This window comes from Ammospiza caudacuta, chromosome 1 (genome assembly GCF_027887145.1).
Source record: "Ammospiza caudacuta isolate bAmmCau1 chromosome 1, bAmmCau1.pri, whole genome shotgun sequence".
Classification (NCBI taxonomy): Eukaryota; Metazoa; Chordata; class Aves; order Passeriformes; family Passerellidae; genus Ammospiza; species Ammospiza caudacuta.
Window position 1 is genome coordinate 134,050,098 of NC_080593.1, and position 26,515 is coordinate 134,076,612.

Consider the following 26,515-nt stretch of genomic DNA (forward strand, 5'->3'; position numbering starts at 1 on the left):
TAATCAGTTTTAGATGATTTGTTGATTTTAAAGTGCTTCTAGTTACTACACAACAGGAGATTTTGAACTTGGAGGTTGGAAAGGTAAGAGTTTAGGAGGTTGCTTTGCCAGTGAAGTGTGAGATTATCTTTTAGAAAAAAACTGTCTGTTTTCAGAAGAGGTTAAGAGTAATTGCTGATAAGATACCATTAGCTTTTCAGATGGTAAACCTTTCCCCCCAGTGAACATATAAAAAGTGTCATAAAGCTTGTAATGGCAGACGTCATAATTAAGGCATTACAAAATAGTCTTTTGTTTGCCCTGTGGCTGATATGTATTTAATTTAAAGCCAATTAGAGTTTATGACTACTTCAGGTTAATCTGAAATGTCTGACTGATAGACCAAAAAAAATTACTTTCTCACAGTCTGTAAAGAGATAGACCAAACAAAATTACTTTCTCACAGTCTGTAAAGAGCTGCATCTCGAAGTACATACAGATGCACCGAAGGAGAGGAAGCAGTACATCAGCTAAATAACAAGGTTAGTAGGACAGCTGGTGCTTGGTTTATAGCTGTTGCCTAGTTGGTGTTTTGGGTATGTGCGTGTCCATCTGCCTCGGTTCCCCCTGCCTCTCCAGACTGGGCATTATATTCTGATTCTGCCTGAATAGATGGTTCAGGTGCATGGTGTGATGACAGCATTTCCTGGTAACAGGGTTCTGTGACATCACATGTTTAGTGGTTTGGAGGCATTGTATTTCCAGTACAAAGGACAAATCAGAGACTGCCTATAATTACATGGCTTGAAATCCTGTGCTTCCTTTTTAAGTACCATTGATACAGTAAGGAGTAATAAATGAAATGCTACATTTGGTGATGCTTATATAAAACATGGAAAGTTTCTTTACTTATGTCTTCTCTGAAGTTGCTTTTGCTACCATTGTCCAAAAATTCTGATGTACAAGAGAACACTTTCTGTTGTCAAAAACTAGAAATAGCAATCACCTACAAAAGCAGCTTGAGGCATTTAGGGAAGGTCAAACAGGACAGTGTGATGAGCACCCCTTAATCCCTAAGGAATGTGCCAGTATGTTCAACAGAGAGGCAAAACAGTCTAGGCAAGAATGGTTGTAAGTCTGCATCATCTAGGGCCAGTAATAAAAAATACAAATGAGTGAATGGAGTAACTGCAAGTCAGTCTTGCAGCATGCACTCGGTACCACGACAAAGTTCTTTGCAGAAGGATCTTTAGGTAATATTTAATTCTTTACTAACATCCTAAATTGTTATTCTGGCTTCTACTTCTGGTGAAGTATTTTAGTCAGGGACTTTTCATCTGTAGTTTTGAGGTCACAATTTCTGTGCAACATGCCAAGTTAAGACACCACACACGCAGGACAAAGTTGCTCAACACTGTATTTTTCTGGAAGTTTTTCTGTGGTTCCTGGAGTTGACTTTTTTGTGATGTAGGAAGAATGAATTTTATGCTTGTCAACTGCATAATCTTTTAGAGTGCAATTTATCTAAACAAAACTGCCTTTTTTCAGAATTGCTTTCTCAAAGCATAGTACACAAATACTTGCTATATGAAAACCTGAAACTGTTATGAAGATAGCTATCTGTTTTGGAGATGGACTACTTCATTGTGTATGAAATGGTAAAGTGGTGATCACCAGAATTCTGATCACCATACTACTATTTATTGAAGTGACTTAGTTGCTGAAATAGATGGGAATTAATCACATAGATACTTTAAAAAATTTTGCTCATTGGTATTTCCTCCTTGCCAGCAGTAATTCAATGTCAGTGGTATGTAATGCTGGTGTAAAATTATTTTTTCGGTTTAAAATAACCCTATAATGTGAACTTTTCATTTATTTTCATCTCAGTGATTTTTGGCAAAACCTGTTTTTTCACATGTCAAAACAGGTATGGATTGCATACATATGCATCAGTGGACAAAAAGTAGCAGTATTATAAATGCACTTCCTGGCTTTTTTCTGTAACTGAAAGGAAGATTGTGTTATAATTTAAAATTGTTTTCCCAGTCTCAAATTTAAATTCTTCTGCATTTTTTCTTTAGCAGATACTAAAGCTGGAGGTGAACAGTGTGGTAAACTTTCTGGCAGACAACCAGGCACTATTCAAAAATGAACACATTTTTTCCTCTATCCCCAAACAGAATAAGGAATTACACTCAAAATGTGTAATTTCCTGTATGTTTGATGGAACCAGTAACTGAATCATGTAGCTAAACACGTGAAATTTGAACTATGTATAGCATGTCAACTAATATAACAAACATCAACTACATAAAATATCCACTAGTTTTATCATGAAGGCACTTTTATTTAAAAAGCAAAGCAGCATTGAACATAAGATACTGGGCCAGGTCCTTATTTGTGACTGTTCATTCTGTATGTGTAAAGGAATCAAAAGTCATCTGTACCTGATGAAAGCCTGAGAAAAATGAAAATAAGAAAAAAAGTACACCTCACCATGCCTTCTGCCATCCAGGGTGGATAGCAAAATGAAATCTTAACAGGCGGTTGCTGCAAACAGTTTTGTAATTACCAGAGTTACTTTAGCATGTATAAATCCAATTATAACAGTTACAGCTAGAGTACTTAAAAAATTCAAGAGGTGTATAGCTAGAGAGGTAATATATTGGCAAAGTAAGGACAAAACAATGTTCATAACTGCTTGAAAGCTTAGTGCAGCTCTTGGACACTGTTCATCACGTAAGTTTAAGCAAATGTGATTACAATATAACATCTATGCAAATATAATACAGGCATCTATTTAAATATTTAATTTTCTAGCTACTGAAATTGCCCACTTTCAGTGGATTTTTTTCCATTCTTTGAAACCAGTCATTTGTTGTCTGGCACTCTAGAATCAGCACTGATTCTTGCTCCTGCTGGAATTCTAAATATATAGCCCCAGTGAAATTTTAGATTCAACATACAAAAAAAGCCTTTAGGTGAAGGGGTTTTTTCCCCCCTTAATAAAAACCCCTCTTAGAACAGCTTTGTTATCTCACTTCCTTAGTAGCATCAAATTCATCCTCCTCATCGTCCTCTTCATCATCTTCATCTTCCTCCTCGTCCTCTTCTTCATCTTTTCTTAGCATTCTGTGGGAAATCTGATAAAAATCCAACAAAAGGATATAAACTGTTTGTTTTCTGCAAACAAAAAATAATTCTTCATTGGCATTTTCAGCCTAAATGTTTGCATGGTTTTCATTTGGGGGAAGGGGGTAAGTTGTTTATTTATTAACTGTTCATAACATGCACAGCACTGGAAAGATACATGACACAGAATAAAAATACTACAATGGTTTTTAAAAGCTAAAAATATCCATGTAGTCCTTCAGAACTATTATAGGATAGGGAAAATGGTATTTTTTACCTAATTAATGCTAAAAATCAAATCAACAAGATGCAAATCAGTTTTTCCATGGGTTGGCTGCTGAAGCAGCAGGCTGAAGAGGAGTATTAGGGTCTAATCTTATCTTGAAGACATCAGACCTTGTCAGTTAAAAGCTCAAAAGGATGCTGCTCTAAGCTTTTTACCTTTTTTCCCAAGAATAAATTAGACAAACTTAAGAGTCTTGATTCATAGATGAACTTCTTTCCCTGCCCATCAGTGCTTGCCTCTGGAGTGACTCCTCCTTTTGGTTTATCAAACATTAAAAACAAGTGCCAGCTGCCGTGCTTTCATCTCATTTGACAGATTCTGCAGTCTGTACTTTTTTTTTAATGAGGGCTCAATCTAATTCCTATTGAAGATGGATTCTTCACAGACAATGCAAAATTTAAAATTTAAAGAAGGATACATGTTTTTTTTTGCTTTCCCTATAAGAAAGAGAACATTGAAGACAGTTATCCAAGTCATCTGGAATGCTTTTGAAAAATTCCAGGTTCCGTAGTTCTCTAAGGGCATCTGCAGCTCTAATTTTGGTTATATTTTCTGTGTCTTCTCACATGCAGTGATATAATAAAAACTTCTGCACTCAAGACAGAGCTTGCCTTTTCTTTTAAGCAGCCCCCTATTTTAAAGGTCCTTAAATGCTCATTATTAAATTGACTTCTGACGTGTTACAATTCATTCAGCCATGTATGTAATGTAAGTTTTTTGTGTGTGCATAAAGCAAACTGCAGTCATTGAACTTCTGAAAGAAGAAAAATACTTAAGTCTTGTTCATGCTCACCAAGTATGTAATTTAGCTCGAAGCAAATAGTTGCTTACAAATTCCTGAACACAACAGAAAATGGAGTTAATCATTGGGTGAAGCTGGGTTAACTTGAGCTGAAATGTCTAAAGCAACAGCGTCTCATTCCATGAAAGAAGAAAAAGACAATGGCAGTGATTTGTAATTGGAGTTTAGGGAATGCTGCAGATTGAGCGTGTTAAGGTGAAATGAATTTCACTGGGACAGACTAATTTTCTAAGTTTTTTTCCTAGTTCAGAGCATCTGAAATTCTTCAGCAGAACTTGCATCATATTTCTGAGTAAAAGCTCCCCCCTTTCCTGAAACAGGAACTGTTTTCGCTTTATGGCTTTTTTCTGCTCACTACTCAAATACCTCTGACCATGCAGCAATTAACTAAATAGTATATTAAACATTATCACTGGTGGTGGTAAGATGGCTATCCCTGAGAACCAAACTGTATCAGGAAAGGAAGTTGATAAAAGAAATTATGCAGTATAAATCCAAGTTACTGTGCCAAAGAACTAAAACATACCAATATTGAAATTTAGTTTTTCAGAACTTAATGCAAAAAAAGAATATGATAATTTTTTGACCATAAATAATTTTATGTAAAAATTAATTCTATGAGTTGCATGCAGGTGATGACAGTCCTTGCTTAAGCAGTTCAGCTCCATCTTTCACTGCAGAAACATGGCAATTCTGTCCATGTCTTAGTGCTGGAACATTTGGATGCAGACATTTTCAATAATGGTTAAAATTATACTTTGCTGTCCTACAGAGTGTCAGTGCAAAAGTTTGTTACATTTAATGGATGTAGATAAAACTTGTGTAGTGAAATTTGATTTAAAATATCTGGAAAAGGTCCTGTTTTGCTACAGTTCTAAAATACAAGCTATATCAACCTGAATTGGTAGACCAAAATGTTGAGGATGAATTGTCAAGCGTTGTAAAATGAAGGACATAGCTCTTTGTGAGAAAATGAATCAAGCTCAAGGAGTACTTTACATTTTTAACATACAGATAATACAGAAAGTTAGTCCACAGAGGCAGAAATAAATTCAAGGATGGTATGTGTTAAATCCTCTGAAAAGACCTGAACTGTGTTACTGGCACACTTTATTCCATCTGGTATGCAGTGACTTCTTACACTGTCCCCCACCTACAGGTTAGTGTTTGTGTGTGTCTGTCCTCCCCTGCCCCACGGATTTGGGCTGTGTGATTCTGTGAACTGCTTCCCACATCATTTATACTGCTTTACACTGGAAATTGCAAAGTACTACATTACAGACAGTGAAGGATTACTGTGCAGCAGGAAACTAGATGTATCAAAAATTTCATAGTGAAAGATTCATAGAAAAGATAAAACAAGTCACCTGCAGGTTTTTCTGAGTAGTTGGTTTTTTTTTCCTTAAGACTTGTTTGGTGGTTCCAAAGATTAGCCCTCAGTGTAATTCAGCACCATGCTATTTACAGAATCAGAAAGGTCTGCCCTTTCTTCACTGACCTATGGTGACTGCATTAGTTGGGTGTTCCACCCCTTTTTTCTGCCGTATGATCCTCCTTTGCAGACACACTGCACAGCCAAGTAAGATGACCTTATTTTGAATTGCATTGCAGTTTCCCTCTAGGTTTAGATGACTTCCTGTTGTTTTCAGGTAAGTTAGAGGTTATGAGAAGACTAACACCCAAAGTTATAATTAAGAGCAGTCTAGGAAATGAGAAAGGTTAACCTGCAAGTTAGAATGGAATTCCACTCCACCTCTGGGAGAAATCACAGTGTACGTACTCTCAGTTTTCTCGTTTTGTGTTTTTTCTCATATTTTCTGAAGTAGCTTGAATTTGAAATTTGCTTGAGTGATAAAGAGGACTGGCAAGTTACTCAGTCAAGGTAGTACTTCATGCACTGAATCACTAGGTTGTATCTCTTCGGATGACAAAATTCATACTTTCAACAGAACAGCTCAACTGTAATAATTGATCTATTCTGTGTTGAGAGCAGAGAAGGGGTAAAGTGTGTACGAAGTCAAGAAAAGTTTTCCTTACTACAGTATCAATGCATGAGTCTATTCAAAGAAGAAAGGTTATAAATGCATTTTAAACGTGGCTTTGTCTGTAACTGAAACACTGTTAAGAATCATTGCAGTTACAGAATTACAATTGCAATGAATTAAAAATAATTCATTTTGCAATGTCTGCAAGTTTACTGCTGTAAACAAGTGGCATAAATATTTGCAAGGTAGCTGGTCCAAAAAAGAGTGACACTGTCTTCAACATTTTCACTCATTTTATCATCCTTTTCCTCACCTGCTGTGAATTTTCAGAGTATAAAAGGAGAGGACTGTAGGTCATGAGTTTGCTCTGTTGCTAGAAGGTATCACTAGTCTGGATTAGGATGTGGTAGAGAGGCCACACTCTAGAATCTGAATACTAAAAGTATGCAAATATTTAGAGAATGTCACTACTCTTTCAAATAATCTAGATCTCTTCTCTGCAAGATGCCACAGTTTGTTGATGGAAGACCAAGTATTGCTGGAAATGGCATTTGTCAAAATTAAGCAACACAGCTTTAAAAGCTGAGGGGTTTTCCCCTTCAATGATAAAGCTGCATTATCAAGAGCCTATTATGATATTTATGCCACTGACAGTTTCTTTACATTTCTGATGGTCCTGAACTGAGTGAAGACAGTGGATCCATGTGCATTGACTAAAAGATTATCTTAAGTAGATCTTTAATATACTGATTTAGTATGCAATGTTTTTCTTACCTGTGCTGTTCTCAGTGAAGATTTTGAGGAGCCAGTTCTTTGCAAGGGGGACTTGGAATTTGCACGAACTATGTCTAAGCGAGACTGATAGTCTGGTGGATAGAGTGAGCTCCGAAAAACCTGATCAAATGGAGAAAGCAGTCACTTAGATGCTTGCAAGCCAAGAATTACTGAGACTGAAGCTTGCAGAAATGCAGCATTGGAGAATGAAACTTGATCTAGAGATCTGCATCAACTGTAGTTTGGATTGATCAGTTTTAGGTGGAAAAATGTCCTTGCTTAAATTGAGACACATCAACATACTGATGTGGTCAAGGTAAACATTGTTCAGAGCTTTGGGGGCATTTACACAGGGAAAACTGCAATGGTTTCCCACCAACATATGTAGCTGAGTTTCAGGCTAAGCTAGAAGTGTGAACCCCAGCAACTCTTTCAGGCTCTCCATTTCTTGCGAAGATGAACTCAATGCCTTCACAAGCAAATCCCTACTATCAGACACAACTGCATCAAAAAATGTTACTGAATTGTACAGAAGATGCACAACTTAAAAAAATTTGGGAAACCTCCTAGAATGCAGGGGAGACCACAACATCTATTATATTTTCAAGTTATTTCAATAACCAATACAGCTATTTGTGCAAGACTTAAGAAGATGGTATATTATGGTCAGTATTTTTATGAAAAGTAAATAATAGTCCAATTAAGAGAAAATTTAAAATGAGATTAAAAATTTGGTTGTGAAAGACAAAGTACTGACTTTAAGGAGATTTCTGAATTGGTGCCATGTGACATTATAATTGTGAAACTAAAATAGAACAAAATTGCCATGGCATAGTTTAAAGGAAGTAAAACTACCAAGTAGTCTCAAATATGACTGTCACTGAAGACTCATGGTTTTTTAAGTCTTGTGCTAACTTGGTTCTGAGCTATGTCATAGACAGAATAAAATTATGACTGGTAGGATTTACAAAAAATGAAAATGATCCAAATATTTTGACAAACCAAACATACATACATACACAACACACACTTCCATGGTATTAAGTTTAAAGACCCAACATCCAGAAGAACTGCAAGAATGAATAAAGGACTGAAAAGCCTGTCTTGGGAAAGAGAGACTATAATTCAGAAAGAAAGGAAAGGGTGACTTGAAGCTGGTTACTGCCACAAGGCAAAAACCCCACTCTAGTAAGTAACAAATGTCTCCTAATTCTAGAAGAGCCTAATAAAAATGATTAAAAGATGAAAACAAACAAAATTCAGGTTAGAGGGAGATCTTTAATATAGTAGTTAGTCTTTACATCATCTTATCACAGCAGTAGAAGATTTTTTTCTATGTGCATCTTTAGAGCAAGACTCACTGCAGAAGTGTTCTTCAAAAACTGTTTTATGTTTACCTGAGCTTGAAGTGGCAAGTAATTTTGTGAGTGTCTTTTCTTTGTTTTGTGGGAAAGATTAGATTCCACTGCAGTTGCTCTGTGTTCTCTGAGATTACAAACCCGCATGCTCTTGCTGAAGAAATGCAAAAAAAAAGCCTGATATACATGAGTTTCTTCCGGGAACCTGAAATATTTGTTGCATTTTTCTGTGTGGGACATGTGTAGCCCAATTGTGAAAACTCTTTTTATATAGGAAGTAAACAGAAAAGCAAATCTCAATCACTCTTACCTCCAAATCTTCATTTTCATCAATATTTTGGATATTCTGATAGGCAGCAGTGTATATCTCTAAAGCCTTCCCATGGAACAACATTTCAATAGTTATAAATTCAGAAAATATGTTCTGAAAGCAAATGAAAAGAAAGGTTTTCTTAATGCAGTATATTTGCACTTCAAAAAATTACTGTATTCTGTGTTTGGTATTTATAGGATATAAATAACTGTATGATACTTAGTACTTTTAAATAGTCAGATTGAATGAATCTGAATGAACTTTAGACAATAAACATAAATTCTGGCTGGGCTATCACTTATGCAATTATTATTTAATAATAAATTCTGAACAAATACTTCAAAAGTAAAGAGGAAATGTATTAGGAATAACACATCTTACTGAAAAGCCACTTGATAATCTCCAATATGCATTCCCAAGATATTGTCAGTCAGAAGTTTTGCTGTTTTGAAGACTGTCTTTTATAGCAGGTTGAGGATAAGTTATCGTAGATTCTATAATTTACAAATCTGTGAAATATTCATGAATACCACAGGATTTGCATTTCAGTGAATACCAGAATGTTGCTAATCTTGCCCCCAACTAACTATAGTGATTTTATTATGCAAGATGAAATGTGAGCACACATACTTTGATGTCCCTTATCTTCTGTTTCTCAAAATTATCAATGGTTTCCTCTAAGTGCCGCGTTGTTCGAGTAGCATCCATTGTTGCTCTCTGCAGTTCATTTTCAGCCTGGTAAAGTAACACAAAGGTGAAATTAGTCTTGCATTTGATACAAAGCTATTTGCTGAAATTGCCATTATTTAAGTCTAAGTTTGCAAAACAATACATATCTGTGTTACAGTACTTAAATCTGCAGCTTAATGAACATAGAAAGATGCCTTCTACACTGTTGTGACTTTGATGTGAAACATGAAAAATGACCAGCTGCAGCCAGTCAGGAAAGTCCCTCTGCCTTGATTCATTTTCTGTAATAATCATGGGATAGTTTTATTGAGCCAGTCCTGACATCCCACTGACAGTACAGTTACTGGGTTTAGGTACTTAACCCAGAGTGGTGGGAGAGCAGGAAAGATCACCCCTTGTCTTCTACTGCAGATCAACCTGGTGGGTCCAGAAAGATTCTTTTCCAGTATAGTGTGCTGAATCTCATCTTAGTACATTTTTACAAATCATTTAAATAGACAATTATAGCAGCAGCTGGAACTAATGTACTTATCCTGTAAATATCTCAATCTTGCAGGCTAGAGTTGTTGTAGTTTTTAGATTCAAATGCATTTCAGGTATTTTATGCTTTTAATATTTTTGTATTATTAAAATATCTGATAAAAAACATCTTCAACGAGGCACTGGGAAGGGGACACATCAACCATTTTTTAACACATAAGTACACAGTTTTTCTTATTTTACTTACTACAAAAAACATTTTAAATAGCTATTTTAATTAGATATAATTATAAACTTTATAGAAAGTTCACTACTATTTAATGAAAGATACTGAAACTATTCTGATTAAGTCAAATCTGAGAACTGTGTAATATTACCAATTAACAATGTAAGAGCTTGCACTTGAAATCTACAAGATTTGGCTCTAAACTTCAGTTATTTTCCATACAGTACTGGTCAAACATCATACACTAGTGATACTTACAGGCTCAGTCAGTATGTATCATCACAAATCTGTTTTGTCATGAGATTTGAAAGTACTATATGGATCAAGTACTGTATCCTGTGATCAGGTTGTAAGGTTCTTCCCATTTCTACAAAACTGCAACTTGAGACGATTTTTTTTTTAATGGAAAAAGACACCACAGGTCCAGTTCCTGTGATCTAGCTTTTAGTGTTACAACTTAAGGAATAAGGCATGCTCTATTCACTTACTTGATTGTAATCTGCTAACCTTATTTTAGAGGATTAGCAATTTGAAACAACCTCCTTTCAAAAACAGCCTAATATCATAGACACAATTCTGCCATTACGGGGCAAACAATTGATCATGATCTTTAGTAGTACATAAGGTCACGTTATCTCTCTTTCTTGATTTTGCCCAAACCACAGGAGGGAAGAAAAGACATTTTGTGTTTTTCAATTACTTCAATCAGTCAGTCTGTAAGTGATGGCAGCTATTATGCATATGCAGTCTTTATACATACAAATACAGTCTATTATTTCTATGGTAATCAAATACACCTCCTCAATAAATCTTAGATTGAACATAATTTGTGCACATATGCTTTGGCAGAGGAATTCTGGTTGTTTTAGAGTGAAGTGTCCCAAGTCGCAGAGCCTGCATAGTTTGGACAACAGTTTGGTATTTTCTGAACACTCACCTGTGACTGGAAATATTAGTAAAGGAAAAAATGGCAATGTAACAATCAATATTCAGGGACATGTTCATTTTCACTTCTGCTTTTAATATACTGTGAACTATTTATCTTAGTCATTTCAAAACATCTGTATATTTAGTACTATTATTATATTGTCTGAAGCCTCTGGCTGCAAGATGTAAAATCTGTTAGAGCTTTGCTAGAATTCAAGTATCCAGGCCAAAACATTTCAGGACAGCTGTCTGTTTTGGAGTGAGAACTTCATTATTTATTTTTAAAAGAATAAAATAAAAAGCAGGCAATCTATAGTTTAGCAGACTTCTTCAGGAAAAAAAATCTATTTTGATTTAGGGAAGTGTATTTTTAAAAATCTGGTAATGATTTCCTTTCAAAGCTGTGCTAACACACCATTTGTAAGATGGGAATATAGATTCTTTGCTATCTGTGGCCAAAGTTGTTCACTTCTGCAACATCACAGTTGCTCAAGATTAAGAGAGCCCCTGCAGGAGCCCAGCTGCTGTATTCTAATGTGGTAAAGCCTCTCTCAGACCTGAAAGCTGACCTGCACACATCCTCAAAAGCAAATTAACACATTCCTGCTCCTAATACCTTTTTATGTGTTTTAGGTGTCAATCTGACCTTTTTGAGTGTCAATCACTTTAATATGCTAATAGGCAGCATTTGGTGCTTTTGCCATGTGTAGAATCAGACTGTACTGAGATTTTATAACTCTTCAGGCAAAGCCTTAAGTGTAGAAAACAGGTGCTACAAGAAGCCAAGTCACAGAATAGTATTTGGGAGAAGCTTAGAAAAGAAACAAGAAGAGATGAACTAGGTGCCAGTGACATATCCATGAAATGAAATTAAATGGGAATTAGCTTGAGAGAGAAAAATGGGACCAGTCTCCCTTTGGGAAAAAAACAGCTTAATGTTATAATTTACTCCCTTAATTCCAACAAAAGAGAACTTTGCAACACAACTCAATTCTAACCCTGTGGCTGACAAACGTCTGTCTTTATTACATGAGGAATTCTAATTAGTCATGACTTAACTGATTTGATTAATATGAAATGAAAATTCTCTGGCAAAGACAAAAATAAAATGTAGTTCTCCTGTGTTCAGTCTGACCAACATAGTAATTTTCACTCTTTCTAAAGTCTCGTGCCTCAGTCACTACAAAGATCCCAAAGATTCTGAAATACAGTTGATAAAATCCAACAATGAATAGAACTCCTTAACTCTCAAGTCCAACACTAAAATGTAATAAAAAGTAAACAGCACATCATGAACCTAGATCATGTATTATAATACATAAGTATAAAGGGACTGAAGTAGGATTGCCTTGATCCCATTTATTTTGGCATTCCCTAGATTCTGATTGCTTCAAAATTTTAAACTTCAGTGAGATTTTAATGGAAATTCTAATTCAGTTTGATAGAGGTTTAATTTTTCTCATTGTGATATAGAACAGTATACTGAGGAGGGCGACTGGTCTTTGGAAAGGAAGAGTAGTCTAGATGAGTATTCTACTAGCAGAATAACAACTTATCCTTTCATGCAGCTGGAGGAAACTCATATCTTATCTAGATACCAGGAAGCATAATAACCGAAATGGCAGGGAGAAAAACAGTAAATCCACAGAAATAAAAAAATAAATTGTCTGATTACACTTACTTTCAAAAGCTTCCAAATTCCTGGATGTAATCTATGCCTACTTCTCTTGCATAAACATATAAATTAATTTATAGTTTCTTTTCAATTCAAAAGTGAGTAACTACTGCTCTGTAGCAGCTGTAACTCCTCATTAAGTTTAAGAAAAGATTCAACATTGGAAACAGTTTCTCTAAGGAGCATTATTGTTATTACTACTTCCCAAACATAACAGTTTAATTCCCAAGAAATTCTGAACATATTTCTCATAGTGACTGGAAAGGCAGGATACGATAACGTGTAGATCTGATGGATTCCGCTGACGTGTCTTTTCCAGTTGAGATAATTGCTTGGCTTCTCGGCTCTTTGCTGTTAGAGTTGCTCTAAGATCATCCTGGAAATAAAATGTTTTAGACATGTTTGAAATACATCTAGGATAATACAAAATATACTCTCCTTCATACATGCATTGCCTAGAAAACATGGACAAAACTTCTGCTTCAAATAAAACCAGATTTTAGTGACCTGTTAATTGATCCTATCAAAGAGAAGTCTAGTGGGGATTGAGAGAGTTCAGCAACTCCCTATAGCACGTGTTATGACTGAAAATGTGGGGAAGGAAAGAAAGATATTTACAGCTTTACATGAAAAGTACAGCAGATGGTCACAAGCTGAGATCCCCAAAGCATTAAGAAGGCAGACTTATTCCTGACTTAGCAATAGAATAAATGTGGCACTTAGAAATAAAAAGAAGCACCAAATAAAGTGGCATCATTAAAAAAAAACAAAACAACAAAGCAGGTAGCAGTCAGTACCAAGGAGAAGTTATGAAGAAAATATAACTGCTGTCACTGCTGACAGTGGAGCTGCTGAAGGGGCTGGAGCAGAAGTGTGATGAGGAGTGGCTGAGGGAGCTGGGAGTGTTTAGCTTGGAGGAGGCTCAGGGGAACCTGAGCTCTCTACAGCTCCCTGAAAGGAGGCTGTAGCCAGGCGCGGGTCAGTCTCTTCTCCCAGGCAACCAGTGATAGGATGAGGACATAAAAGCTGCACCATTTAATGAAATATTAGGAAATTTTTTTCCACAGGAGGGGTGGTCAGGCATTTGAATAGGCTGCCCATGGAAATGATGGAATCACCATTCTGGAAGTGTTCAAAAAAGGTGTCCCTGGCACTCAGGGACATAGTTTACTGGTGAACATGGGGGTGCTGGGCTAATGGTTGGACTCAATGATTACAGAGGTCCTTTTCAACCTAAACAATTCTGTGCTACAAGACACCATAGGAATTCTATGACTGAAAGGGTTAAACTGCATATTTATATATATGCATTTACTAAAGTGTTTAAAATCATTTGAAACAAAATACATCCAAGTAATGGTGGAGCTGGAGAAGATAAAACTTAACCAATCCAGAAAAGGCAGAAACTGTTGACAACTAGTTTTGCTCCATTTCCAAAGGAGAAGTAGTATGTACTTCTAGGAAGACCTGTGACAATTTAAGAATGTTCAACTACCAGTTTTCTCAAACTTTCATGCGATAAAACTGTTTTGCAAACTGTTTGACATTCATGGAATGTAAGATTATCAGTCAAGTATTTATCACTCCACTGATGCTGGTATGGAAAAGGTCATTAATTTTGATGGTTCCAGTTTAAAGGAGCAGTAGTTTAGAATAAGCAGAAATATAGTCTAAAGTCTAACAAAATCTGAGGTAGGATTGGGCATGCATTTCAAATTACCTTTTACTCTAAAATACCATTTCCACTTTTATTTACTACTCCAGAATGGAGTTAGAGCTGTAACAAATTATCATATTAGGAAGTTGTCTGTGCTCCTTCTTTGGATTTCACAATTTTAATGCTTGTATGTCACCATGACAGAAGGATATGCAACTAAGAATATGTCTTTCAGTAAGTTTTGTGATCCTGTGACCAGATCACTACTCAGTGACAAGCACAAGATTGCCAAGTTTCAGTGTGTTCCTTCAATAACGAGGCTGTACATGAGGACAGGGTCAAAACATGCAGTTTCTTACTTGTTTCTATCCTTACTGTCTGTATGTCCTTGTACATAACTGTCATTTTGCTTCATCTCCAGGGACACAGAGCTGGCTTCTGATAATAAAAACTACTTCATCTTCAGCCCATGAATGCTGGTTTTACTGCTGTTCTTTCAGAAGGGAATTTATACAACCTCTAAGGTCAAAGACTACTGAAAAGGCCTATTGCTTTTATGAGAGCCATGTGGCTACAAGAAAAGCAATAATAGAAAATTTTAAATTGTTTTTTCCAGTTTTACATTTTAAAGGTAGAGAAAGAGAAAAGAATGTATCTATTTTTGGAAAAACAACGTTTTCCACCTAATGGTCACAGCTGCATGTTTAATGCTATTTAATGACTGGGCCCCATTAATAGCAGTGACTTTCTAGGCACATTTAACACAGTCAATCAGATTTAACACTGTGGCTTGAAAGGGTGCTGACTTTCACACAAAGTATTCTTGAGGATGCCAAGTTCTGGAGTTACCATTATTAAATTCAGTGTTTTCTTTCTAGCATGTAATGACTTTGGAAATACCTACAGAGACTGAACTGTTTCCTCCTCTACCTCTGCTTTCTGTAGCAACAGCTACCATGAAACATACTTCTCTTCTAGCTGAAGTGTGACAAAGAATTAGTGCTACTATGGCCACAATGGTGAAGTTGTGTACAAGTTTTGGATGTACAAAAGTAGGACACAGTCACATAAAAATATTTAAAAGCTGGAGAAAATGTAATTTATGGTGAAAGAATCAAGTTGTAAATTACCTAACAGAAAAAAAAAAGAGAAAAATTTGTTTTACTAGCATCTAAATACCTTCATCCAGAAAAAAACCCAGAACATTACAGAGCTCTTTCATCTCAGTGGAGCATGTAACAAGAACCAAAGATTAAGAGAAGTCTTTCATTTAAAACAAAGCACCACAAACATCAACTAACCACTAACTACCACCAACAGTCCTACATTCACAGTGTCTTTAGACCAAGCTTTTGACATGTTTGTGGAAAATATGTTTTAGTTACACTCAAGGAAAAGTGGAATGGAATAGGCAATGAGATAAAAGGTACAAAGAATATAAAATTATTCATAGTCTCTCTAGGTTTTAACTATGAATTCAAGTCACACACAGGAATTCTGGTCACCCATCTATTTTCAAATCATACAGAAGTACAGCTATAGTTCATCCACCAGACAATGAGCTGGCAGAGCCTCATCACTGTACTGTTACCTGCTTTAATCACTGAAGTTATTAAAGCAAATCAATCCTTTCTTCTACATATGGATCACCTTGGTTTTATGATGTCCTGTTTTACAGGAAGAAAAGGAACCAGGAACAGAGTTGCCAAAAAGCAGAAAAGTGAAGATTGATAAATAGAACAATGAAACAGAAAGAAATCCTCATAGCCTACATTTAAGCTGTGTTACAGGACAAGAAGATTGTTTTAGCTTCCACTGAAGCTATTCAGCATTGTAAACCAGAACAAGTCACTGAAACAATTTTACTGCATTAGCAGATTAAGGACAACACTACTCTGATTGACCTGGGCCTCTTTAAACCATTTAGTAGCACATGACATTGATGTCTTACACCACAGACAAAGCAACAGTTATTTTTAGATAAAGCACAGAAAAACTGCTGTGTACTTCCTGGAACAGATCCAGTAAGTAAGCAGCAGTGAGAACATTCTCTTTATAGAAAGTAGTTATAATGACATGCTCTGCCTGATTTTACTTAGTCAGCTAATGTAGTTACAGCTAAAGCAGTCCTAGAACTAGCAGCTTGTGCTAGATTTACATGAGTGACAAAATTTCCTTTGTCAATAAATAAGTTCCAGTGATTACAGATGATAACTGAAGACCAGGTAGGTAAAGTTTTAACCAAGGTTAACATGCAAAGGGAAAAAATAACCATTTAATGGCCTACATCTTTAGTGAACTCTATCTTAGTTCAAAGGTAAACTGGTAAAATTAATGATCTCATCTACGGTTTAAAAATGCTTTTGCACTCCTCACTGTAGCTAAAATCAACATTATGCAAAGCTTTCTGACATTCTGAAAGGCAAAGACCACAGCAAATTCAATTCACTGCTGCAAGCAATGACTTGGTTTCAGTTGCTTCTGTCCTCAGCATTACTGGCTGTCAGTGGCAGTGCACCTCAAGGCAGTCTCTTCAATGCTTTGGCAGCCCCAGGCATTGCTGTAATGTTTTGTGTTTCCTCAGCAACCCTATTGCCACAAACACATGAAACTTGTCTTCCACTCCCAGCACATATACCCTACAAAGTACCCAGTTCTAGATCTCACAAACTGGTGACCATTAAGATACCAGGTGTTAGGCACTACAGTCTACAGCTCAGGTTTTAGGCACTACAGTATTAGCTCCCAGCTAAAGATAACTGTGGGTAGTCCCACTCAAGTGTAGAATGCATTTCCTTGACAATTGTTTCTCTAACCACCAAGTGAGGGAACTGTGCAGTAAGTCCCAAACACTACTTGGTTCTTCACCATATGGAAAAAACAAAAACCCCAAAAAACCATAGGAAAACTGCTTGCTTCAGATGCACTGCCACCATCTACTCAAATTAATCATGATGAACACATTGCAAGATTTTTGTTTTGGTAATTTTGTCAAATACCATCAGAAAATAATAATAATTTAAGCTTTTGATTTACATAGATTATGATACAGACACCTACATCAATTACAGACTTGAGTTTGCAGGATTAAGGTATTCTCTGTATAAAATACAAGTATTACAAAAATCTACTTTTAGCATCTGCTTATTAAATTCCTTGCTCAAGCTTATCTTTCCTGGAGGAAAGAAACTTACAGGTATTTTAAGGGACTATTTCAAACCCCTATAAACATTGTTTCAAAAATACAGTGAATGAAGAGACCTCAGATTTTTGTGTATCTTCAGGTCATCATGAGGATTTAACGGAGAGGGTTCTAGGCACTACCTACTTATCAGGTTCAAATGTGTTTTCTAAGTTATGAACTTTAATGCAGAACATAATTCTGAGTTAGAAAAGCTGTTAAAGGCAGCATATTGATGACTAAGAGCCAAAGCAGTAATAGTAATAATAATAGCAATAATAATATAATCATCATCAAAATCACACAATAATAAGTGACAATATTTATAAACAAAAAGTCCTGAATTTACACTCTCCAGGGAATTTCATACTAATGCCTTTTCTGAGCATTTGTTTGTGCTCAAAGAGCCTGAATATCCTTGTCTTCACATCAAAGCTCTTTCCTCTAACATATATACAGCTTCAGTTGAGATGTCTAATTATACAATTAAGTTACACTGATTAATGAAATATGAAAAATCAGAACCATTTTCCCCATAAACAAAAAGTTTTCAACTGAGTGGCCAGGACACTGAAATGTACCTTGTGAGAAAATACATATTTCACCTACCCTTTTAAGTTTCACTATGGTCCCATAACATTTCAGAGGTTCAACAACCTTGGCTTCCAGCCTGTCAACCTACAAAAAGAAATCACAAGTTGCTAAAATAATCCATATCCATGGTGTGCAGAAATGGGAAACAATTACTTTAACAGTGACTCATCTTATTATGAATTAAATCCACATATGCTGGAAAAATATTAGGATAAGGGTTTTTAAAAATTTGGTAAAAACTACAGTCAAGTATATTAACCAAAAAGAAATTTATTTCCTGAAGAGCTCAAGCTGATTTCTTGTGGAGTTCCTTTTTTCTTAATTAGATCAGGATAAATGAAACATGGAAAATTATGAATACATCAAACTGAGTACTAAATACATCCAGCATTGCATTTTGGAGTTCTGTAGCTTTCTATCTAAAGATCAGTGTATTTGCTCTACACTAGTAAGGTTACAGACTAAGCAATCTTTGCTATCTTTGCTATCAAAGACACTGTGCAAAATGGAACACTTCTTAAAAATAATGGAAACAGCATCACTGGTACTGAGTGTACTAAAAATACCAATAACAGGGCATGTAAAATGCATAAATGCTCTCACAGATGAGTGGTTCTGAATTTTTGTTTCAGAAAAACAGCTACATATGGTCAGACAGGCAATAGGATAAGACCCGCTTGTGAAATCTGACCAAACTGTCTGAGTGGCCCCAGCGTAACCTGCCAATGACTTACGGACCATGAGTGAGTCCTGGGGCCCACTGCTGCTACATCCAGATTAGGACAAGGTGATACCTCTGCTGGGAAGGGACAGCTCCCCCTGTACTGGTAGTGACCAGTCAGCCAAAATCTAGGCCAGCTGAGCAAACATTTCTCCTTGATACCATCTACCACTGCACTGTCTAACAATTTCACTTGAAGTGCCAATAGAATAGAAAGGAATAGGCCAGTAAGGCTCTAAACAACACACTTATTAGAGACAAACCAAATAACCTGCCCATCTTACTTACTTACCCTACCATGTCCTGTGGTACCTCACACCTCAGTATTTAAATATCTAGCACTGCACCTAAAGACCAGAAATCGTTAATAACCCTTGCAAGCTAATTTTCTCTTGCCCACCTTGCCAGCATACAGGAAAACTGTTAAGTGACTTGATGCCCAGAAGAAATAAAGAAATATTTTGTTTTCAGGAGCAAAGGAGAACTTGATTTGAAGACTAAAAGCTTCTCTTTTCCTTTGCTGCTTCTGCCTTTTTTCTTCCACAGGGCAATGTTGGTTTACAGACAGGCATGGCATGAGGATGAAGCCAAATGCCAGTTTTTAAAAAAACATTTAAAATCAACAAAAGCAAAACTCAAGTTGTTACATATGTACCTCAAAATTACAGGTTCACAGTTTAATGATGAAAACAGAGAGATCATGCAGTCTGAGTTTACATTCATCTTTGGCCAAAATATAAATGTAATAGCAGAGGATAATTTGCTGTTACATCAATTGAAGCATAAAGACCTACATGTGGCTCAGCTGGAGCCAGACATATAAGAGCTTATGGAAAAATAAAAATTGCACACACTCTAAGGTTTCTTATTACTTCTTAAAAATCCCTTCCTCAATAGACTGTTAAAGATACACAATATTCCTTGTATTTCAAACTCTTTGCTTCCCATATTAACTACTTCTCAAAGGTTTTTTTTTCCACTTTGTTATTATGAAGAGGTGACTTGCAATGCTGTCCAAAATAAAAAAGTCCTATCTGAAGACAAAGAATGTCAACTACTTCAGTCTCTTTTTTGAATTATAGTGGACCTCAGTTGTTCAAAACTATAAATGGGAATTTTCTATGTTCTACTTCAAGAATAGACACATACTCCAAAAACTAGTTTGAGTACATGTGAATGAATTTTTTTAAGTCTCAGTATTTGGAATTCTGCATCGTAAGTTACAGTTTGACTGGCACCAGCCACACATAAATGTGTAAGTGGCATAAACACCTTTCTTTGCACCCTCATTCATCTAGCAGAAATGTGACTATTTAGTCATATATGGTCCAAATCAAGTTTTTACTTTTAATGTTGAACTACAAACTTATGAAATCTACAGTGGTTCCTCTTCAATACTATTTCTGGTAATGCTCAGCATAAGGAAAATGACTGATTTTGCCTCAGCTGTTGCTAGACAATTCAAGTAACACAACTAAAAAAGAACACTTTATTAACCACAAATCATTATCTAAAGTCTAACACCAATAAAAAAAAAAAAAAAAAAACTTGTTCTTTCCCAAATACATCAAGTGTTCATATGGATAGTTTTCCTGACTTCAACAGTACTAATTTTAGGCAGTTTTCCCTGAAGTGATTAGGAGTGTAAATGATGAATGCTTTGACAGCCTACTCTGCTCAGACATTAATATATTTAGACGTGTTTTCTCCTGTTTCTCTTCTGATTGCAGAGTATATGATTTCCCTTTTAATCACAGATAAGTAACTGAAAAGTTCAGATGGCAAACACAACATGTACAGCTTTAATTCTGTACCTCTGCCTGGCGATAATCTTGAAGTCTGGAGAATTCATCTGCAAAGTTTTTCAGTCCAACTTTTAAGTTCGGTGTCTCTGTAGCTGCATATGCATAGATTTCATTTACTAGAAGATCTGCTTTGTCTCGTAGTCTGGCAGTTTTACGTACATATCCAGCAAATATTTGGCACAATTCACCAAAATGTTTTTCCACATTTGAAACAGCATCTTGCATTTGTCTAGTCTGATTGTCCCTGGATACCAAAGAAAAATAAGAAAGGCAGAAATGTTTACAACACATACAGAAGAAAAACTATATAATAATACTTCTAATAATTTGGATATCTCATTTCAGGGCAGAAATTTATTCTGAAAAGAGAATGTTGTAACTGATGTAATTTGTGCTTATTTATGAACGAATAACAAACAAACAAAAAAGCATATTTACACTTAAAGATCCAATAGATGAAAATCCAAATCACAAAAATCTGCTTGGAAGTTTTCCTCCTGAATTTAAGGAAAAGCTCACTATTACTAATGTTATTAGTTACTAACACAGTGGTAACACCTGCTGTCTCAAATAAGACTTCTGCAAGACCATCCCCCTTCCTGCTATGGCCTGCAATCTAAACAAGCAAGGCAATGGCTGGAGAAATTAGGCAGTAGAGGACAAACTGGTAAAGGTATTAAATGTTCTTTAAATTGCAAACAATTACCAAACTGCGCTACAGAGGATTAAAACCACTGAGAATTAAAGAAGAAAGGTGAATGGACACAAGAGGTGAAAACTGTACTACCACTGAAAGGACATTCATCTCAGTAATAAATTGTTTTAAACTACCTAAATCTAATTAATTTATTTGATCCAATGCCTGTACACTTTATTATTAATGATTTAGACAAGTCGTTCCAGTAACTCGCAGATTTCACTTTGTATTTTGCTTTCATATTCCTTTATTATTTGATGGTCACGTGAACTCATGCCCATTGCTTATCTGAGTGAATGGCTGTAAGACAATTCAGCTAACAGTACCTGCCAGAAGTCTTAAGAAGTCTCTATGGTCCAACACAAGGTTATTGATGTGAAGTTCAATACCTTGCATCAACACAAGGTTATTGATGCAAGAGAATTCACTCTTACCACTATCTCGGCAAGGGACAGAAAGAAAACCTTCCTTCATATCTGTAAGGTATCCCAATACTGCTGACCAATATTTGACTTTGTATCAGGATATATGATGATCAGAAAAAATTGAAGAAATGTGGTACTCTGAGACTAAACAACAATACAATCAATTCAAATGAGGAACACCTTTACTTCAGGAAAGGTATTTCATGCCAAGTTCTGCCAAAACCCAACTGCACTGCTTTATGGCAAGCTGTCTGAAAGACTGTTCAAAAGAGATTCTGTTAAGGTTAAAAAACCCAAGGAAGTTATTCAGTCCTCCAGGACATGCTGGAGCACAGAACCGCTTGAATAAGGACAGTTCCACCTGGTGAGTGGGCAAGTAAATATTTCATTAAGTACTAATAAAGCTGTTTTTCAAAATTATATTCCCTGACAAGATCTTCAATAAAAGGTATATATTTCCTATTTTCTTGAAAGATCTTCATGTCAAAAAGTGTTTCCCTCCAGGAGGAAGACGTAATCATCCACTTTACAATTCAGATCTCACAGTACATCCATGCAACTAGCATTTAATTTTGGGATACGAAACACTACGGTTTCTTACGTGGGAGTGTAAAAGTTTTTATTCCACCCTCATTATCGCGACCGCTTCGAACTGTCCACAGAATTATTCGCGAGAGGTCCAAATAAATATCGGCAGCACATCCTTACTCCATCTCTGCACAGCACGCTAGGCCTGGAAAAGTTTTGCGGCCTTTACCGGAGGAAGGCAGCGGCGGCCCCATCTCCCAGGGAGGCAGATGCGCTAACAAGGACCGGGCCCGCATCGCTCCCCGACCCGCGCCTCCCCGGGCACGCTGCTGGAAGCGCGGCCTCTCCCCGGCAGCGGCCCGGGCTCCGCGGCCCCCGCGCCCCCGTACCTGGCGTCCAGCCCGCGGCCCAGCAGCATCATGGTGGCGACGGGGCCGGCGGGAAGCAGGGAAGGGGGCGGCGCTCCGCGTGCGCTCCGTTGCCATGGCCACCCGGCCTGGCCCCGCCCCCCGGCCTGCGGGACGGGCCCGGGCCGGGAGGCGCCGCGGGGGAGCGCAGTCCCCGAAAAGCAGAATCGGTGCAGTTGGAAAGGAGCGCGGAGATCATCGAATCCAACCTTTGACCGAACACCACCGTGTCAGCCGGAACATGGCACTTCCTTAAACACCTCCAGGGACGGTGACCCCACCGCCTCCCTGGGCAGCCCGTTCCAGGGTATAATCACCCTTTATGTGAAGAAATTCCTCCTTATGTCCAACATAAACCTTCTCTGGCGCAGCTTAAGGCTATGTCTTCTTGTCCTATCCCTTGGTACCCGGTAGAAGAGGCCGAGCCCTGCCTGCCCACAGCCTCCTGTCGGGGAGCTGTCCAGAGCGATGAGGTCCCCGTGAGCTCCTGTTCTCCGGGCCAAACGCCTCCGGCTCCCTCAGCCGCCCCTCACAGGACTTGTGCTCCTGCCCCTCCACCAGCTCCGCTGCCCTTCTCTGAACACGCTCCAGCCCCTCAACGTCCTTCTTGTAGTGAGGGGCCCAGAACTGGACACAGCACTCGAGGTGTGGCCTCACCATTGCCCAGTACAGAGGGATAATCCCTGCCCTGTTCCTGCTGGCCACACTATTGCTGATATAGACCAGGATGTCATTGGCCTTCTTGGCCACCTGAGTACACACTGGCTCATGCTCAGCCACTGGCAAGCAGCCCCCAGGTCCATTGCCACGGGGCAGCTTTTCAGCCCCTCTTCCCCCAGCCTGTAGCACTGCAGGGCATTGTTGTGACCCAATGCAGGACCTGGCATTTTGCCTTGTTGAACCTCACACAGTCTTGGCCCATTGATCAGCCTGTCCAGGTCCCTCTGCAGATCCTTTCAACACTCCTGCCCAGCTTGCTGTCACCCACAAATTTATTAAGGGTGCATTTGATTCCCTCATCCCAGTCATCATTACAGATACTGACTAGGGACCAACACTGATCCCTGGGGGCGACAAGCAGTGACTGGTGCTCCCCACACATGAGCCTGCCCAAGGGCAGGGGCAGGGTCTGTTCAAGGACAAGCGCAGTGTCAAGGCCTGGGCTGGTACAGGAGCAGAAAGCCAGAAAGGTCAAGCCTCTCCCATTACCCCAAAAAAAAAAAAAAATTCAAAAAGGCCAACTTCTCTTCACCTAAGGGAGAATTGTTGAGGTTGGGCAGCCATGGGAAAAATCCCATGGAGCACCAGAAAAGATCATGAAAAAAAAGAAGAACAAAACAAAACCAAATGAAACTGAAAACATAAAAAACAAACAAACAAACAAAAACACCCTAACCCCCCTCTCTGTAGTGGTAATGTATTGGGAATGTGGCTCCAGGATTGTGTGGCCATGATCCTGTCAGAGTCCCTGCACATGCTGTTCATGGGACTAATGCAGCAAAGACTCTTAAAGGAGGAGAGAGGGAATTGTGCTGTGTCCAACACAAACCCACCTGATGTTATAGTGGTCCATGAGAGCTAAGGACTCGGACAACTGGCAGCATACTGGCACAGAGGTACATGGCAAAACTTCATGCAGATAACAAACTTTATTTTCCAACTAAAACCAATGGCCAAAAGTAATGAACAAGGTGGGTAATGGTGATGCTCCCATGGCATTTAGCAGGTTGCAGGTTTGGTGTACCTCTTGGGACTATGTTACTACACAAAATTGTACATGTGTACACACACACACACACACACACACACACACACACACACAAAGAGGCCTTTCACTCAAGGGTACCCAGAAGATCTAAGGATCAAAGGATCACTCAGGGATATCCAGTCTGAAAATAGTCACTCCTGTGGGAGAGAGTGGTGAGGGGCACTCTGACCAGGGAAGTCTCTTTGGATGGAGGTCATGGTGCAGAAATGTCTCTGCCCTGTTGGCTGGGGACCCTGTTCATGGACCAAGGGGTTCTGCCTCTTCCTATTCCCACCTTGGGTCGTGAAAGGTTGGTTGTCCCCATGTGTCAGCCAGGGGATGTCACACATGTATAAGAAAAAACTTTATAGGCTTGCATGAGCATGTAAATAGAAATTGATTTACTTAAAACTTGTTTTTTAACTTTTCATCTTGGTTTTCTCTTGAAAGTAGATCATTCAGATCACTTCAATAAAAACTTCAATTCCATGTAGCAAAATATTCTTCAAATAATGAGGTACTAATTAGTGGTTTGGATCAACTTAAGCTAAAACAAAATGTTGCAATTTTTCTTAAGGCAAGTTTGTGAAACCAGTGGTAAAACTCACTCCAAAGGTTTGCAGTTTTTAAGGACTTGGTATGCTAATATGTCTAAATGGAAGATGTCTTTCAGAGGATGCAAGGATGAGAGGGCAGCTGTTACCTGGAAGTCTTAATTTCTCAACTGCAGGCCTGAGAGGAGAGGCTTCACTGTTTATTGTTGAATCTAGCCCCTATTGATCTAATAGTAATAATAATCTAATAAATCAGCGAAATGACCTAGCAAATGATGATGTCACTATTATTACTGTGCAATCCTGTAGCTCCCCACACTGTAGCAAGATCCAAGTTTATCAGTCTTGGATCTTGTTCATTGCACACAACTACTACTGAATTACAACTCTTATCACCCCTCTCTTAACTGCGCCACACTGCTTGTTATCAAGGTACAGTACAATCCATCTCTGGATAGATTCCCAAATTCTCCTTCAATTATGTAGTTTTTACTGTCTGTGTGCTGTTTATGTGGCACACTTTCTGAGACATACCATTCCATTTTATTCCTTCCTTCACCTAACTCCATTTACATCTAAGCACTTTTTCCTATATGCAGACAACTGACATACCAGAGCAAGGCTTATCCTCTTAATTTATTTTTTCCTCACTATTTTTGTCCTCAGAAAGCATCCTGCTCTCAAGTGCCTAATTACAAGTCATTGCCCTTGTCTTTGGACAATCTCCTGGTCTCCTGAGGTAGTCTTGTCTCTTCACAAGGACCTATACTCCAGCAGAACCTTCCACTCACAAATTTGAAGAGCTCTGAAAGTTGAAAACATCTATTCTACTACTGAGGGCATGTTTGGACTTCATCACCCAGGAGTGGTCAAGCAAAGCAAGTTCCAGAATACCCAGAAATTCTTAATAAACAGCAGAATGGTGCTATATGAGGTACTGTGCAAACAGTAAAAAGAAGTACAAGTCTATTTGCTTCAAATTATGAAGCAAATAGACTTGGTCAATGAGAAACAGAAACTGCCACTTAATGAGAGGCTAAAAGATTGAAAATAAGGAAAAGTTACTTGTGACTGGAGTTCAAGAAGTACTTGTCATTGGAGTAAGACATGAAAGAGGAATCACAGCTCATCTTCAGTTATTGCAAACAAATTCTGCTTCAGTCCTGAAGTATGGTACTTGGCATAGATATTAAAAAACCTAATTTATATATGCTGATTTCGCACATGGTTTGACTTAATAGTTCTTAATATGATGCTGTAGATAGTCCTGGAATATATGGCCCACCAGCTCCAGCTGCACATAGAAAGTTGAAAATAATGTCATGAGGGCCTGTTGAAATTTTGAGTCGTCAGAGTGTACAAGAGCACAAACTGCATAAATCATGGAGTGGAAAAATATTTTTGTACGATGATTTAGAAATAATTACAGAGAATTATGTTGAAAGTAATGCCAAATTTCCTTCTCATTACCTCTAAGTAAGTTTCCAGAATAACATACTAAAGATGATGACATCTTATAAATGACAAATTCTGCAGATAAGAAAGCTCTGAAATATCCAGTTGACAGTG

The 26,515-nt window shown here is 37.7% G+C and overlaps 1 protein-coding gene across 1 annotated transcript; it reads right to left on the minus strand.

The window, feature by feature from the left end:
• Positions 1-2,289: 2,289 nt before the first annotated feature.
• On the minus strand, positions 2,290-22,681 carry CIBAR1 (CBY1 interacting BAR domain containing 1). Its single transcript, XM_058808694.1, has 8 exons — positions 22,628-22,681; positions 20,598-20,832; positions 18,078-18,146; positions 12,837-13,006; positions 9,263-9,368; positions 8,630-8,743; positions 6,962-7,081; positions 2,290-3,125 (listed from the first exon to the last, which is right to left on the minus strand). Exons 1-8 carry the CDS (start codon positions 22,657-22,659, stop codon positions 3,015-3,017), a joined length of 957 nt encoding a protein of 318 aa, XP_058664677.1. The 5' UTR covers positions 22,660-22,681; the 3' UTR covers positions 2,290-3,014.
• Between the last annotated feature and the right edge of the window lie 3,834 nt (positions 22,682-26,515).